Source organism: Calliopsis andreniformis, chromosome 6 (genome assembly GCF_051401765.1).
Source record: "Calliopsis andreniformis isolate RMS-2024a chromosome 6, iyCalAndr_principal, whole genome shotgun sequence".
NCBI lineage: Eukaryota > Metazoa > Arthropoda > Insecta > Hymenoptera > Andrenidae > Calliopsis > Calliopsis andreniformis.
Genome location: NC_135067.1, coordinates 6,098,827 through 6,116,812, shown reverse-complemented (window position 1 = coordinate 6,116,812; position 17,986 = coordinate 6,098,827). Strand labels below are relative to the sequence as shown.

Here is a 17,986-nt window from a genome sequence, read left to right as displayed (position 1 = left end):
GTCATTTTTCAGTTAGACTAAAATTTCAGACACTTTTTGTTTTTTATTATTACTCAGAGTTTGAAACATAAAAGTTTATTAGTTTCCCTATAATATCATATAATCTGATTTATATAATCCACTGCATTAACTTTTTATTCACCTTAAACAAACTGGTATTCCAAATATGCTGCACTACCTCTACACTTTTGCATATTGCGTAAATTCTGCAATTTTTACATATTGGAGTTTCCAAAAAATGCATATAGACCCACAGTCTACTTATAACGTAATTTACATAAATTCTCGTTATTCAACTAAAATAACGAGAAAGCATTAAGATGCCAGATAAAACTTAATTTCGAGAAAATGGAGATTTAGATTAATCTGACTCTCAGATACAGAATTGGTACCCTTATCCTAGACAATTCGATGAGAGTTAGTCGGTTTTGTAGAATGAACAGAGGATATGCAATGTTTTCTTTTGTGCAATGTTCCCTTGTTAACCATCGTTAAAGTATATTTCTGTATTTGTTTCGTTTGCGCTACGAAGGAAAGCCGTCACTTCGCTTTCCTCCCTGTCGAAGACGCGTCGCGGCTAGAAGCCGCGCTTAGAATTACACACAAATGCGTATTACACGATATATCTACAACGTCACGCGACATTCCTCTCGAACAATTTCGATCACTTTGATAAAATGCATCGGCGCATCGTAGTCGCACATACGCGACGCGATCCCTCTCACGTGATAAAAACGAATACAAAAATTAATTGTAAAAAATCGCAAGAATGCTATGCGAGGATCTACCATGCGTCGCGATCCCATTTTTCTGGGTATCATTATGTTTAGGCTCGATCATTGTCGATATGACAGAGGAGTCGAAGATAGACGCGCATCATCTTGCCTTTTTCTTTTTAATTCGTATGTGCGCGGCGCACGATGATACTCGTCACGCATACTTTTCTCGTTTACTGTGCACGTAGGTAAAATACTAATACGATTTCTTACGGGATGTATCGTTCATATATAATTGATCGTTATAGATAAATTAATAAATATAAAATATATTAAATCGCCAAGAAAGCATATTTTGAAAAATGAAAAGAGAAAATGTTTTGGTATTACAGATTTTTTTTTTTCTCTATCAAACATGTTCCTCGTCGTTTCGTATTTTCAATTGTTCGTTTTCTCGACGCTTTGCCCACATTATTTTTCGCATCGCACACACGCATATACAGACAGGAACAATCACGGGCGCTCTCTCCTTCTCCTATCTATGCTACATATAATATTTCATTCTATCGGAAATAACTTAGTGTCTATATCCAATATATTAGATATTAAATAATAATCGTATCATCAATATATTAATTTTAAATAATATAATTTCTAACAAAACACCCGCCACTCAACAAATAATCAAAAATATACGTCGACGTTATCTTATTTGGAATTTCAGTAAACATAATTACCTCCTAAGGTTTCTACTCATTATTATAAACTCTCGTGTAATATAATTATATTATTGGCTAACGCAAGGTTCCGTCATTCACGAATACGTTTTTTTTTCTTTTTTTTTTGGCATACTACGATGCGATACATTCACTATGCGCTAATGAATAATATGTGACTTGAAATAATGAAGATACAAGGGATTATTATACAACCACATTTTCCCTAATAGAATAGAGATCACGATTTTCAAAAAGTTAAATAAAGGAAATGTTTGTTACAAGAGATATACAAAGCGTGACGGGTTAAAACATAAATATTTCTAAGAATTCATTTTCTTGCGATTTCTACGACACAGTAAGAAAAATATTTCATTACGAAAGAATCGGGAAAGAATTCGTTCTTTCCGTGCGACGAATTTTCGTTACAAATACCTTGAATCGTATTTTTTAGTGATACAACTCGCTCTGTTCTGAATCGTAAGAAGAATAAATAAATGTCTATAATTTTTCAACCAAAGAAATGATTAAATATTTTCGGTGATATGGCAGTTCGGATAAATTCGAATTAGAATCTGTTAATTTCCAATAAAGTCTTGTTACTGTAATTCGAGTGGATGAAGCTTACTGTCCCAGTAAAATTTCAATCGAATCAATTCCATTTCGCGACTATCCATCGTTGACGGTCATTATTAAAAATGAAACTTACATCAGTTACGCGTATTAAAATAACACATGTGCATGGGTGGGCATGAACCACCGCGGTACAATGGAAGTGTTTTCTTTCATACTAGATCTGATTTCACTTCGCTTTCACTTCTCTTCTTATCCAAAGAGTACAGCGCATACATCACTATTTTCGCTAAATGGTCGAGTACCCCAGGCATTTGATTTCTACCTTGAAACTGTTCGAAGGTCCCCTCCAAGAAGGGCGCCATGATACATAGCATATAGGTATTTGTATCTCCAATGTGAAAAATATTCATTTAAGTGTTATAAATACTATCTCACAAAAAATATGATTCTCTCTATAAAATTGTCAAATTCTATTATCTCCCTAAAAACGTGTTGCGGTCGCAATAAAACAACCCGTATTAATGAAACAGTGATCGCATCATTTGCTTTTTTATAGATGTATGTATATTCGATTCATCTTGAAAGTCATTTTCTCTATCAAAGAATTTGTCAAAATTGCAAATTCTCTATTATTCACCTGGATAACGCCATTCTCTGTGCTATACAACGAACCCTAAAGTATTTTCATCCTATTTTCATTGTATCGATTTGGAGATATGAGTTTTTCAAAATGTTCTTTGTTACGATTAACCAAATGAGTCGTTAAAATGCTTATTATACCATAAGTTAGAAACGTAGAAAATCGGTTGAAGAAGCGATATCTATCTTATAAGGTTATCAGTTTAAAACGGTATTCTTATTATCTTTATACTTTAGCAAATTTAAAAATTCGATTTCCTGTGTTATATCCTACAAATCTAGTGATCTCTCGTATTAAATAAAAACTTTACTCGTGACAAAGTGTATATTCGGAAAAAAATCTCTTGTACAAAGCACAGACTAATCTGCAAACAAATTAATAATTCTGCTACAACTTGCTATCGTGACAAAAATAAACGTAAATCTATAAAATTCTATTCATATAAATATAAAGCTTTAAAATTCATTTAAAAAAGTGAATGTAAATTCATTAAGCTTGAAATAAAAATAAATCGGTTAACATGCATTTACGCTTGAAGGGAGACCTACGTCCAGTTTCAATTTATATTGCAAACATTGTGCATTCCATTGGTTCCTGTTCAAAGCGTTTTATAAAAAGTCGAGTCATCCAGGATTCTTAACAAGCTTTTTACCACGATAATCGTAAACGCGTCGACAAAACAAGACCATATCTGAGGGCACTGGAATTGGAGGCTGCCGATTTTCTCGTGGATATAAATGATCCCCCGGTGGAACTATTAATCCGGGACTCTCTAATCCCTCTTCAATTCTTCGCAAGTTTTTACGATATCTATAAATTATATTAACATTTCTATACTACGGTTTTCCAATCTACTTAATATTTCTTCATCTTAATTATAATTCAATTTTCATATACACTACTTGAACAAATTACGGCTTAACACTGAAATAAAGTTTTGGAAAAAAAATTGTCAACTTTAACTAATGATAACTCCGCGAACAATCATCATAAGCTTATGATTTTTCTTTTAAATTAAAGGCTGAAATCTTTGCTTTAAGATACTATATCTCAATTTTTAATTTAATGTACTCCTACCTCTATAACCTCTTGAATCTGAGGGTATGTTTGTTATATCAAAAATTGAAAAGTTTGACGGAATACACAGATATGTTAAAATTGTTTTCTGGCATGTCATTTATAGCTACATATAATTCAAACTTTCCTCTTTAATTTAAAATAAAAAGCAAAGTACTCCGATTTTTTTGCAAAATTACAGCACTTTAAAGTGACCCTTTCATTTTTGTCAAGCACCGTCGTCATTAGTGCTACCTAATATGCACCACGAGAAAATTCAAAGTACTGTAACTTTGTGAAAAATAATCGGAGCAACTTGTTTTTTCTTTAAAATTAAAGAGAAAAGTTCGAGCTATATCCAGCTGTAAAAGACACCTCTGAAAAAATTATAGCATATCTGTGCATTCCGTCGAATTGTGCATTTTTCAATGTGATAAGCATTAAACATAAAATCGACACGAAGTACCTTCAAGTAAAGATTTCTGCATTTAATTTAAAAAAAAAATCAAAATCCTACGATGACTCATCACAGAGTTATCATCAGTCAAAGCTGACTGACTTTCTTCCCAAAATTTTTTTGAGTGGTATGTTTAAAACTATATTTTTATATTATATAAAAAGCTTTAACTTACCGACAGTATTCATTAAATGTCAAAATATAACATTTGTCTTCTATACAAGCAACACTGTTCGCATCTCGGTGCCGCGAAGCGAACACTTCATCTTCAGTGTCATATTGAGTTCTACCTTGCTCAGTGTGTTCTGGTCTGTAGTACCACAACAAGGAAAACATCATTTCGCCTATAAAGAAAAAGAAATTTATAGTTACTCTATTTATATACGCTTACAGTATTATAAAAAATCGTATATAAGAATGTACCATCATCTGGATTTTCCCACAACGCAGCAATTTTTGCTACGAATGGTAAATCAGCTTTTCGTGGGCCACTCTTCAACAAAACGCAGTCGCGAGGTCTTAAAACATCACCACTTTCGTGTTTCATACTCGCATAACATCGGCGTATGGCCGATTCTTCATTCTAGAAGAGATAACATGAAGCAAAATTGAAAATATTCTATGTATTTTCATGTTGAAAAAAAATCTAATAATTCGACTCTTACCGTTAAATAAACTTTGGCTTCAAACGGATCACCTTCCCAGCTCCATCCATTACTCCACTTGGGTTTTAAGAATATTTTCCTAGTTAACGTCAAATTCTCACATCCTACTATGCAATCTTCAATTTTGGATACAGACTTTTTTATAGGCGCTTTTTTCACACTTTTCCGCTTCTTTTTAATCAAGGCTGGCTTCTTAATAGTCTCATTAGTATCCTTTACTTTAGACTTTGTTGTACTATCATGCTTTTTACCATTATCTTTTCCCTTTGTTTCAGTCATTTTGGATTTACCTTTCCCTTTTGACTTACTTTTGTCCTCCGTTCTTGACTTTGAACGTGGATCCATTTTATTTTTAGTCTGACTACTTTTCGCAATTGCCTTTGATAATTTTTCTGCCGCCAATTCTTTTACTAAATCTACTTTTTTTGCTACCTTTTTCACCGTCGATAATAAATTCACTTCTTTCTTTGTCTTTTCCGATTTTTCTACGTTCTTTCCCTTACGATCTTTTTTCTGTGTCATCTCTAGACTTTGTTGTATTACATTATTAATAGTTTCCATAATAGAGTTATCACTGGCAGCATTCTTAAGACAACTTGAAATAGTATTACTTGTACTCTGTTTAGAAGTTTTTGACTTTTTAATTACACTTTCGGAAGTATTTGAATTCTCTACTTTGCGTTTTTGATTCTGATTATCTTTCCTTGGTTGTTTTTTCTTTGAAACACACACATCGTTAGTAATATCAATCTGTTTAATTACAGATATTATAGGTACCGAAATTTTTGATGTAAAATCACTATTATTCAAATCCTGTGAAGAACCAACAGAAAGAGTCCTTTTACTCACTTTCCTCTTCTTCCTACTGTCAGATAAACTATCTAGAGATAACTTCCTTTTTGATACTTTTTGACATTTAAATTGTTCTTCCCCTATTTCTGTTGTTATCTCGCCATCTTTTTCTACAACTTCTTCGATAGCTTCTTGTACAGTTGGCTCATAGTCAGGCTTCTTCCAATTTTCATTGTCAACCACTACAACATCATTCAGTTCTTCTTTAACATCGGAATCTGCATCCAGTTTATCATCAAGCAATATACCCGAGTCTTTGTCAATCTCCATAATGGCCATTTGACCCTCTTTCATACATTGTTCACATTTCATTATGTCGCACTTGTAATCTGACTCACACTTAACGTTACAATTTGCAACACAAGATAAATTGTCACCCATTTCAACACTACAGGACTCGCACTTAACATTATTGTTTTCCAATTTAAAGTTGTGGAACTTGTTGCTTGGACAGGTACCCGCCGCTATCTTCTCTGAAGGCGAAAGACTTTCCATTTTAACTTCACAAGTTGATGTACAGGCACGTTTTGGACACCCATATTTCTGTAATTTATCATCCGTACATTCTTTTTCGTCCTGAAATCAGCAAATCATGAAATCTGGCTTTAATACATTTACAATTGCCACAGCTAAATATTTCAAGGCTTATAATAGACATGAATTTATAGATAGACTTATTGTAGAACGTTGCAAACTTCCAAACAAGATGTATTATCAAACATTTCATTCTAGTTTCCCATTTATCTTCTGGGAAACAGGCTAACTGATTAGATAATTATAAGACGAAGTTAAGACGTCATTGCTTAAGGTCTAAAAAGTCAGGAATGGAATATAATACAAACCTTGTCCTTGCAATCCGAATTTTGAGGGCGATTGTGTCCACCGACTAGATTATGAGACGGAGGGACCGAAGGTTGGTTCTGATTCAGGTTGCGATGAGTGTTAAGTTGGACGCGATCCGTATCCCAGGCGTTGGCACCGTGAGGAGGTGCTAGCCCGGCTAGCCCCCTCGCCGGCGAGGGCGGACCTACCAAAGCACTGGGCGGCAATGACAGACCGGGCCCCGATACCACTGGCGCTCCCTTACCATTACCAATAAGGGGCCCAGTATCCACGTTTTTTGGACAAGATTGCATCGGGCATGGGCAACCCTGGAAGGCTGCATCTAAGACAAATTAGTACAGATACTTACAAAATATTTTCTGTTATTACTTTAACTTTAGAAGCTTTAATTCATACTATATGTTTATTTATGAACCAAATATATTTCCTTGTTTTTTTCTGATTGTAATATTAAAAATTGTAGTTATCTTGCAAGGTACTTTAACTCTACAATGTGCAATTTTTTATTTTGAGATAAAATAACTTTTTTCCCCATCTAAAATGTATTAAAAAATGAGAGAAAAAGAATAAAAAACTTATTTTCTGTATTAAAAATATATTACGGTTTATATATGCATCACTGTGTACTGTAGGGTTTATAGACTAATCTGATATTAACGATTAAAATGAATTTAACAAACATGTGTTAATGCTAATAGTTTAAGTACAATTAGTAGCGATGGGTTTCTCGAAACATCGAAACCTCGAAATTTCTCGAAACCTCTTGAAACTTAAAACGGAGTTTTTTCAGGATTCGAAACATTCGATACCTAGGTATGGAAAAGGTATCCAAATTTAAAGGAACTGATTTTTCAATACATCCTGCTTCATAAAAAAAATAGATTAGATCGAGAAAGAGTTCGAATCATTGAATAAGAATCTAAATTAGGTATTTTTATTTGTTTGTTTCTGGCTTATTTAACTATGAGCAATAAAGATTTATGAAAAAATTTTGTTGGTACTTCAATTCAAAATTACATAATTTCGAGAGTTTCAAATTTCAAAATCTTACGAAGTTTCAGATTTAAGTTTCGAGAATTTGTGAATTAGGTTTTGACCCATCTCTAACTATTAGTAATGCTATGTATAAACATACTATGTACAATCTATGGTAGTGTAATGCTTTAACTTGCTTCGTTATTGAAACTCACTCCTTGAAGAATCGACGTGTATTCATAAAATAGTTTTGTATGTTGCAAAAATGTGTAATGTATAAAAATTGTAAACATTAAACAACTGTTGCTACTTACGATCTACGAAAGGTCTTCCTTGAGAATGTAAATAAGCTGGATTTGGTGGAGGTGGAGGTGGTGGAGGAGGTGGAGGATATGCTCCGTAATAAGGAGGTAGAGGGTATTCACCAGGAGGTGGTGGAGGTGGTTGGTAATCTACAACTGCTGGTCCTCCTGCAGTAGCTCCACTACCAGGTCCGCCGCCTCCACTAGATTCTTGATATCCATAATATTGCCTGAAAGTATATCTTTTTTACAGCATATTAGAAGAAAATACCAATTTTGGTTACTGCCTACACCGCTTAAGATTTCTTGAATGACCAAGTTGAGTTTACTTTACCTTCTATAAGTTGGTGGATATTTATAATAAGGTGGTGGATGAGCATGTGGATGAGAATATGCCGGTGGATAACATAAATCTGGATACTGCGGCGGTGTACCATAATATTGAGGACAATATGCCCTGTAAAATCCACCTCCTGAAAGAAATAATGAAATATCTACTTTAGATCACTGAAAGTTAGTCACTTGCGTCAATATAATTATACAAATATTTAAAAAAATACAAATGTATGTAAAAGTTGGTTGTATAAAAATATTTTGGAAGAAAAACAAGTACTAAATGGTTAAAACAATCTTCTGGACGCGAAAATATTTGGGATATTCTCAAATTAATTTTATTATTTTTTTAAATAAAGTATCATATAAAATTCAACTTATTTATGTAAATCACAAGAAAAATGTACTAAATGAATTTACAAAGTACTTGTTTTTCAGCTTTTTAGCTTTTTCAATAATGCAATAGCGTTTTGTATAATTATACATTCTACAGAATGACGTACTAGGAATTCACCGAGTATTTCATAAACAATAGATTTTCTTATGTATTAGTTCTATTTGCATTTTTAAAAATGCGGAAATTCACTATGAGCAGTTGCGACATTTGCAAGTAATTTATACAATTTATCGTGTCTTTTACGCGTAACATTTTTACTTTTTACTTTCTTTTAATATTCTAAATTAGTTTAAAATGACTTTTTTAAAGTAATATAATTTAATAGCATTGAAATCATTGGAAACTGATTGAAATTAATAATAATAATAAATAAATAAATTTCAAATTTCACGACAGTGCAGAACATGTTAAATGGAACATGTTAAATGGCATTTCTTTGTTTTATCTAAATTACATAATTCAGTTCATCATTAAATGAATAAAAATATAAGTTTAAGTAAGTTAATACTTTGTAAAATATTTGGCAATACAATAAATAAGAAGCTAGATATAGCTTGCAAAGGATACAAAAGTGTAAACAGTTGTTCTATTGTTGCAATGTGAATTACACATTCAAAACAAGATAGTACAAAAAAGTATTGTATTTCTATCTATCTTTATAAAATATGAACATACCTGTACTACTTGTTCCTCCAGAAGTCGTAGAAGTCGCAACTAAATCATCTGAACCTTCAGAATTTTGAGGAGGTGTAGGGGTAGGTTCTGGAGGAGGACCTTTTATAGGTGGCAAAGTTGGTGGGTGCTGTATCAGTGGTCCAGCCGGCTGATAATACCCTAATGACGAAATAAAAGAACATATATAGTACTTTTTGTCATGCCTTTCTGGTGCATGTTAACTTACCATGTTGATGTGGAGCAGAGAATGCAGAGTGTCTTCTAGGAGACATATTTGGATGAGTACCTTGACTACCTGGTGGTTGCATAGAAGATAATGCACCTAATGGTGTATATGATTTGCAAGGTTGCTCCAATTTTTGCTATTACAAAAAATATACATATACATTTAATAATTATATCCAGATACATATCTTTTACAGTGTTCATAGAGACCAGAAGCTTTTCTGAACAAATAAATGAAACTGACCTGATCATGAAGTTCAGTAGCAACTGCTGTAGCTGCAGTCTGAGTATGACTGGTTGAACTAATTCTGTACTGCATACCGGCAATATCAAAAAATCCTTCATGATGTGTGGATCGAGTTTGATTAACATAAACACCTTAAATCAAAATTCCGAATGTAGTAAATTGTAAAATGACATAAAAATAAATATATGAATAATATAGTAATATATGAACGATATAGTACCAGTAATAGTAACATCTGTATCTTGGTTCACAATAACAAGCTTGTTGGATGGCTTTAGTACTTCTTGCTCTGAATTTTGTCTCGATTTTCGTTTCTCTATGTCAGAATCATTTTGCTTTCGTTTTTTAATAATCTCCACTTCTGATTCACTAGAAGAATCAGAGCTGCTACCGCAACGATTCTTTTCATCTGAATAAGATGCAGCTAGAATTGCAGTAGCATTAAGACTTGCCATCCTTTTGCATACAACCATATCTTTTAAATCCATTACTTCCTCATTCTTTTTCCTTCGTTTAATTATTTTCTTTTTGTTGTGTTCTGTACTTTTTTCACGTTCACCATCATCGTCGGAAGAAGACGAGGACGAGGAACTTTCGAGCATATCCCAGTGCTTTCCTCGTAATCCTGGCACATTCCTGAGCTTTCTTTTGGGGGCATTTTCTTCCCCTTTACTTTCAACTTTCTTTTCTTTTTCTTTACGAACTTGCTCTTCTTTCTCCTCTTTTGCTTTTTTCTGTTTTTCCTGTTTTTCCTGCTTATCCTTCTCAGGTTTTGGTTTACAGAAACCTCCAAGATATACACCACCAGTTTCATTTTCATATAAGCAGTGAACTTTGGCTAATGCATTTAAGGAAGCTACTCTGTGCCGTTTTGGTCCACTCCAAAATCCAAAAAGTCTCATTCTCCTAACAGGTTCATCAGACGGTGAACTAGCTCGTTCTTTTTTCTTAACTTCCTTCTGTTTATTTTTCTTTACCTCATCATCATTTTCATCATCTGAATCTGATGAGAAAGTATTATCACCTGAGTTATCTCCATTAAATATTTCATCCTTCAAATTTGTCTCAACTACACTTTCACTATTAACTTGTTCTTGTTTAGAAGAAACACTATCATATGAATTATCTTCGCAATCTTTAATGTGTTTACCAGATTCCTCAGAAGATGTTTCCTCAGAAGAAGAAAGTATTTGATTAGTGCTCTCCATTTGTACTTTTACAACCTTCTTTTTCATTATTTTCTTACTAATTTTTGAATTATTTTTTATAGACTTTTTAATATCCTGTGATTTTGACTGTGATAATTCTTCTTTATTATTTTTATCAACATCCTTATCTTCTTCTACCTCATGTTTCACATTGCTTGTTTCTACTTCTTCTACTACTTCTTCTTTGCTAACAGCCTTCTTATTTTCATTCAAAGATTTTTCTATTTCCTTTGAATCCACTTTCTTTTTAGGTGCAACCTTTTCTATCAGTGTTTTAAGCTTATCATCTTTCTTTAATGCAGTGCTTATTTTATTATTTTTTGAAGGCAACTTAGCTTTCATCTGTTTTCTTAACTTTGATTTTTTCTCTTGCATAATTTTATTCTTAGAAATATTCACATTTTTCTTTTTCGTTTTCTTCATTGTTTCATCTTCTTCACTTATTGATGTATCTTCATCTTTTATCAAATGATTTAATTTAATTTTTTTATCAACCAGTTTTTGAACTGCTGATAAATGTGATTTTTTTGCTAAAACGGTCTTTCTAGATATACCTTTCTTTTGCACTGATTTTGTCTTAGAATTCTTTTTAGTCCGTGCTAAAGGATTTTTACTATTTATTGTACCTTTTTCAAGAAGCTTTTTGCGTTCTGTTTTTTTGTCTTTTATCACAGAAATTTTCATATTTTCCTTGATGTCTGACTTAATCAATTTTGTATCCTTCTTCTTCTCATCTTTACATTTTTTCTTAATAATAGAACAGGAGGCATCTAACTTTTCTTCATGCACTTCATATTCTTCTGTAATGTTTGAGACTTTTATCTGATCTTCTACAGTCTCATCATCCAGTTTTCCACTTTTCTTTTTATCTTCCATCTTCTCCAATTTTTTCTTGCTTTCCAAGCTTTGCTTTTCTAATTTTGCTTTCTCATCCATCTTTTGTACTTTCTTTTTTTCTGTGATATCATAAGCACACTCATCAGTGACTTTTTCATCTACTTTGTCTAATTTCTTTTCCTCCATCTTCTCCCACTTCTTTTCATGATCTTTCACACACTTTTTCTTTTCGTCAACTTTCTCAATCTTTTCTTTACGTTTCTCTTCAACCTTTTTCTTCTCTTCTACCTTCTTCTTCTCTTCTACCTTTTCTGATTTTTTCTTATCACTCTCTATCTTCTTCTTTACATCCTCCAACATTTCAAGCTTCTTAGGTTTCTTTTCTTTTCTCACATCAGATATAGTTTTCTCTAGGAATGAGCGACGTTTTTTAGCAATTGTTGGCATTTTGGTTGCCTTCCGGGCAACCGTTGCCTTTTTTTGCGACTTCATTATTATTGTATCCTTTACATTTTCAATTCAGCAAAAATGTGCTCAAACTTGATGAAAGTCCCGAGCGAATTGTCAAAACTACCTAACTGCCATTGTTAAATTTACTAAATACTGTAACTTCTGTAGAAGTTGATTGTGTCTGCAAAGAAATTCATATAAATAGAACATTACTATGCAGTTGAAATACAACATGTAAACATAAAATGAAGTACTTTAATGGACTACTTTTTCCAAAATCATAATCCTACCATAATTAGTGAGAAAATCTATGTTTCAAGTAGTGAACAGTTCAGTAATAGCAGAACAATTCTCTTTTATATTTTTTCTTGCAGAAACATTAAGTTGACAATCAACTGGCAATGATACTTTTTGGCATGAATCAAAACAAAATACACTTGTGAGCACTCGAAATATAAGTAAAACGATCGAAATTTCTGCTCCGTTATAAATCAGATTATCAAATGCTATTAGAACGAGCAAATGAAAATGAATTTCGATCGACAGTGCTGGATGCGCGCACTTTCATCGACTTGTTGACAAATCGATCCCTTTAAATCTCGCTGCCTCCATCATTTAACACACATTACGGTTACACGTTCCACGAGATTTCTCACGAAATTTTCTCGGTATTCCATGCAAAAGGATTACTCGAATTTCTACAAAACGCACAGTGTTCGCGTGTAAGTGGAGGATATTAAAAGGACAAGAACATCAGGATACTTTTTAAATGTATCCGTAGATGGCCACAAGTGGCTAACATAAACTTACTCCACTGATCGATGAATTTGTCACGTACGAGATTCTGCCAGGCTCGTACTCTATTACGAAAGCCTCTCGTGAGATAATTCTCAAAAGAAAGCGATTCAGACGATCGGGAATGCGAATGGGATCGAGCGATAAAGGGAAAATGTAGAGCAATGCATAATTTATGTTTACCTCTAGCGAGCCCTTTTGTTCCTACACACAGCCCGCGAACGCTTTTTTAAACGATAAATTAATCCACCGAAGCAGTTGACTAGCTTGAGAATTTTTACTCGAACACAACACCGAGGGAAGCAACGACGCGATTGTTGCAACAGTGGTTTCGGTCTGGTTTCACGAGATCTAACACGGATTTCGCATTTCTTTCTCCCGAAACACGTATCTCGTTCGACGTCCCTGCCCTTTTACCGTTGCCTTGTCGGCCATTTTCTTCCTCGCGCCGCTCCCCCACTTTTCCTCTTGCACATTATTACTGAATAGCAGATTCTCTCTTCCGTTTTCCCTGAGACATCCGCTAGATGGGATTGCTTCCCTCCTGCTGCGTGAGTAAAGATTTTCGACATTTCTTTAGAAATTGAAATGAAAACAGAATGCAGCAGATTGGAAACTGCAAAGTTGAAAAGGAAAGAATAAATAAACGACAATGAATTCATAATATAATAAACGATTTAATTGAATCAACATCGATAATTTTTAATGTACAATCTCATTATCGTATGTAACTTAAACATACAATAGAGAAACTGTTTTAGTAATTTGTCTTTTAAAATATCCAATGAGAATATCAAATATCCAGCTTATAAAAGATTGGATGAAAACCTTATTCCCTTATAGATGCTATATACAAATATATTTTCCATTTCTATTAGTAAAAATGTATAAAATTATAGAATGTTTAATACATTCTCTTTTTTCGTTTTATTCGTTCGCTATGTTCACTGTCACGCGCAAATTCTGATTTATATATTCTTACATTATTTATATATTACATTTGTGACAATAATAATTCTGTATCTTATAATCACAGGCACAAATGAAGTCATGTTTAAAAAATAGAAATTCAAAATTTCCTTGTACGAAAATACAAAAAACACGATATGATGTCGCACATGTATTTCGAAAGTGACATAACTTAAAAAAAGTATATGTTTTACTAAATAAGTATTAATAACATAAAGAGTAGTTTTACCTAAGGAAAGTTATCTTATTTGAATAATTCGTCTAAAGAATAGGTGATTTTTCTATCATCGTTCAAATACTTTGTGATTTTTGCTAGATCTTCGACTAAATTTTATAATTTCAAAGTTTAATTAACAAAATTTTTATAATGAATAGAGTAGTATTTACCAAACTAATTCACAATCGTAACTCGAAAAACGCATTTTTGGAGTTGTGTCACTTCTGAAATACATGCGCGATATGTTATAGAGTACTTTTCCCAAATTACTATGGTAGCGAACGTGTTAATATCCTTTTCATTCAATTATGCGTATTGTGACAATCCCAGTACCATTGCTGATACCACGTCTCCTTCACGTAATTGAGTTCTGTTCATTGTTCGTCCTGGTAACATTAATAATGCGTTCGCATCTTTGCAGCTAAGCAATTTACTACTGATTTGATTTCCAGTACTGTAGGCCAGAGGTAACGTATCGGTATTATTCCATTTTAAAATTGCTCTTGCGTATTCGGGGCGTGGATCCAAATTATAGGACGACGTTAACTATCAGTGAAATATATGTTAAATATTATGCAGAATATGAAGTGAAATGAATATGAAGTCAATTGAAATGAAGTGAATAAAAAAATATTACGTACTTTGGTTCTCACAATAGTGGGCGTAGTGTAGTCTTTACATAACACTTTCAATAAGGGTAATGCAAACAGGTGCATGGTGACTGTTGCAGAAACTGGATTACCCGGTAAACACAAGAAATATTTTTTTTTGTTTTCAAAAGTACATGTTGCAAACGTAGTTGGTTTTCCAGGCTTCATGTTCACACGCCCTAAAACGTTTATGTATCATTAATTTTTACATGTACATTTACTGCAGCTATTATTCTAGCCATATCACTTTTATAATAGTATTACCAAAATGTATTGTAGCATTAAAATGATGTTGTAAAATGGGTTTCAACATATCTCTATCACCCATTGACACAGATCCAGATGTTACAAGTACATCTACTTGTTTTAAAGCATGTTTAATTTTATGTACCATAGTCATCTCGCTACATAAAATACATATCAAATGTAAATGATTAACAAATAAAGTTATTTATATTTCGAAATTTATAAATACACTTACTCATCTAATGCAATACCCATATCCAGAGGATCAAAACCATTTTCTTTCAACAACGATAATAGTGTTACTTTGTTGCTATCGTATATACGGCCTGGCATTAAATCTGCACCAGGACATTGTAATTCATCTCCAGTAGATAATACACCGACAACTGGAAGATCAGTCACTGATACTTCGCTGTACCCACAGGCTGCGATAAGACCTAATTCTACGGCTCCGAGTTTAGTTCCTGACGTTAAAATTAATTCTCCTTTCTTAATGTCACAACCAATAGGTCTTAAAATAAATTAAAAAATAAAACTGTTATGTTGATATTCTTCAATACTATAGTACTATAAAATGTAAAATACCTAATATCCTGTCCATATTTTATTTCTGTCATTATTTCAATTTCCTTTTCTTCTGTATTGTCTGAAGTTCCTTGTAGAAGTTTGGTATCTTCAACTTGGATAACTGCAGTTGCATCTGTAATATAATAATAATAAAAAAAACAATAGTGATGAGTAAGGCAAAGGATAATGTATCAGGTATGTATTAAATTTACCATCTGGAACTGGAGCACCAGTATTTACTCGTACACAAGTGCCAGGTTGAAGTTTGATTGTAGTGATCTATAAATTTATAAATATGGAGCTTTGTAATACCACTATAATTATATAACTATATTTATAGTAATACATGTAGGAAGTGTAGTATTACTCACATTATCTCCTGCTTTTATACCACTTAAAACTTTTCGCTTGCCTGTACCATCACTTGCTATGACTGCATAGCCATCTTTAATAGATGCTCTAAATGGTGGTAAATTGTATTTAGAATATAAATCACCATCCAATATTCTTCCATGAGCATTTTCTATATTTATTACTGATTTATTGTTGTAATTTAATGGTTCTGTTTGTGTACCAATTATTTGTAAGGCCTCTTCCACAGAAATCATTGGATATGGTGATTCTCTATAGCGATCAACTACATTTCCTAAACACAACTACCGATATTTATTTATATATATTTCTATTATAAATAAATTATGTAAAGAAATTACAAAATAAATCTTACTGTAATGTTATCTTGACACATGTGTGAACAGCCTCCCATAGAAAAAGGAGTTTGCACTTTTTCATGAGTATCTTTTATATTTTTTCTATTATCTCTAATTAAATCTACTGCATGTGGTATAGCATTTCCAATTACACTCAAACATTCCTTTGCTGCTTTTGGTGATCCAGGTAAATTAATAATTAATGTCTTGTCTCGTATCCCACATACAGCTCTTAATAAAATTCATTAAAATTATTAATAATATGTAATTAAATTTTAATGATAATTTAAAGTATAAAATACCTAGATAACATAGCCATTGGAGTAATTTTTAAGCTTGCAGTTAACATGGCTATAGTTATGCCAGGAGCTTCTTTCTGAATAATTTGTTTTGTTGCTTCAGGTGTAACATCTCTTTTAGCAAATCCTGTTCCACCAATTGTAAGAATAACATCTATCTCTCTACTATCGCTCCAAGAAATTAAAGTTTCCTATATTACAATAAATCTAATATAATGTTAATATTTCAAAAATTTTCCATAAGAATAATTTTATAAAATATAAGTACCTTAATAGCATATTCTTCATCTGGCACAATTTCTTTACAGTATACTACACCATTAATTTTTCTACTTTCAGTTTGTTCATCATTAATATATTGTTCTATTGCAGGCCCACTTTTATCTTCACTCTTGTTCTTATAGCAGCTGTCACTGACTAAAAATAAAAAATCATCAATATATTAGCAAAAATCATTCCTATTTTAAAATAATATGAAATAAGAAATTCTAATATTAATTGACAGCAAATTAAAGCTTATTTAAAATTTAATATTCAATAACATATAGTTAAAAATTGTAGCATATTATAATTATAAGTAATTTATGAGTAACTTATAATTGCATATTAAAAATCAAATGTTTACCAGTTAATATTCCAAATCTTATTGAATTCATGCTTTTATATCAATAATTGTCTCTCTGGAAATCTCAAAGTACTTATTCTTCTGGTAATAGTACAATTAAGATAAGATCAAATTGCTGACATTCAACGCACACCCATATAACTAATTTATAATAATGTAATTAACATATCATTATAATTAAAAAATTCATTAAAAAAGTATAAAAATATTAAATCTAGGAGAAATAAGTGTATTATATACGTATTACGTATACATTTAAAGATATATATGTATAAATAATTTCTTTCAAAGTGAAGTCACGAGATTCTATTTGCAGTGCGGCCAACCTTTCGTATTGTTTCACTCTTGCATGAGCGCATGCTCTGTTGCGTAACAGATACTTATAATAATTAAAACATATCAAGATGTTAATTGTACCAAACGACACTATAATCAAAACCTACAACTTAAATGGTCAATATTTTTACTAAACAAATCGTGAGAAACAAGAAACAAATTCACATTTTACGTTTAACCAATAATATTTGCACAATGTCAAATACATATCGCTCAGTTGTTAGAAAATTAACATAAATATAATAAACAATTTTTTATTTCTTAATTGTTAGTGCAAAATAAAACGATTTCTTTAATTACGATATTCAAAAAATCATAATTTTAAAGTTATATCGGTGCATTAAATGGACAATATACGAAAAATATATATAATTAAATGAAAAAAAATAAAATCTAGTCGAA

At 32.1% G+C, this 17,986-nt stretch overlaps 2 protein-coding genes across 6 annotated transcripts; both read right to left on the bottom strand.

Annotated features, from left to right (window-relative positions):
* Positions 1-456: 456 nt before the first annotated feature.
* Positions 457-13,417, bottom strand: LOC143181217 (uncharacterized). 5 transcript variants are annotated; one of them, XM_076381546.1, is made up of 12 exons: positions 13,149-13,417; positions 9,896-12,351; positions 9,673-9,806; positions 9,430-9,565; positions 9,204-9,362; positions 8,133-8,271; positions 7,811-8,040; positions 6,521-6,843; positions 4,827-6,254; positions 4,585-4,744; positions 4,337-4,505; positions 457-3,458 (listed from the first exon to the last, which is right to left on the bottom strand). In XM_076381546.1, exons 2-12 carry the CDS (start codon positions 12,210-12,212, stop codon positions 3,272-3,274), a joined length of 5,382 nt encoding a protein of 1,793 aa, XP_076237661.1. In that variant the 5' UTR covers positions 12,213-12,351; positions 13,149-13,417; the 3' UTR covers positions 457-3,271. The 5 variants fall into 5 exon arrangements, with proteins under 5 accessions (XP_076237661.1, XP_076237663.1, XP_076237664.1 ...); XM_076381548.1 differs by having other exon boundaries at positions 6,521-6,837; XM_076381549.1 differs by having other exon boundaries at positions 7,811-8,028.
* A 214-nt stretch (positions 13,418-13,631) lies between these two features.
* On the bottom strand, positions 13,632-17,508 carry Cin (Molybdenum cofactor synthesis protein cinnamon). Its single transcript, XM_076381619.1, has 11 exons — positions 17,249-17,508; positions 16,892-17,040; positions 16,627-16,814; positions 16,342-16,555; positions 15,986-16,270; positions 15,827-15,893; positions 15,633-15,747; positions 15,283-15,558; positions 15,066-15,205; positions 14,793-14,980; positions 13,632-14,697 (listed from the first exon to the last, which is right to left on the bottom strand). The coding sequence occupies exons 1-11, from the start codon at positions 17,277-17,279 to the stop codon at positions 14,458-14,460; spliced, it is 1,893 nt and encodes a 630-aa protein (XP_076237734.1). The 5' UTR covers positions 17,280-17,508; the 3' UTR covers positions 13,632-14,457.
* Between the last annotated feature and the right edge of the window lie 478 nt (positions 17,509-17,986).

Excerpts from the sequence above, each read along its gene's own strand:
- LOC143181217 (XM_076381546.1), bottom strand. The coding sequence starts at position 12,212 with ATGAAGTCGCAAAAAAAGGCAACGGTTGCCCGGAAGGCAACCAAAATG. Across the intron at positions 9,363-9,429 it reads CTCTGCTCCACATCAACATG|GGTATTATCAGCCGGCTGGA; the intron begins GTAAGTTAACAT and ends TTTCGTCATTAG. Across the intron at positions 6,255-6,520 it reads ATTCGGATTGCAAGGACAAG|GACGAAAAAGAATGTACGGA; the intron begins GTTTGTATTATA and ends TGCTGATTTCAG.
- Cin (XM_076381619.1), bottom strand. The coding sequence starts at position 17,279 with ATGAATTCAATAAGATTTGGAATATTAACTG. Across the intron at positions 17,041-17,248 it reads AAGATTTGGAATATTAACTG|TCAGTGACAGCTGCTATAAG; the intron begins GTAAACATTTGA and ends TTTTATTTTTAG. Across the intron at positions 15,559-15,632 it reads AAATATGGACAGGATATTAG|ACCTATTGGTTGTGACATTA; the intron begins GTATTTTACATT and ends ATTTATTTTAAG.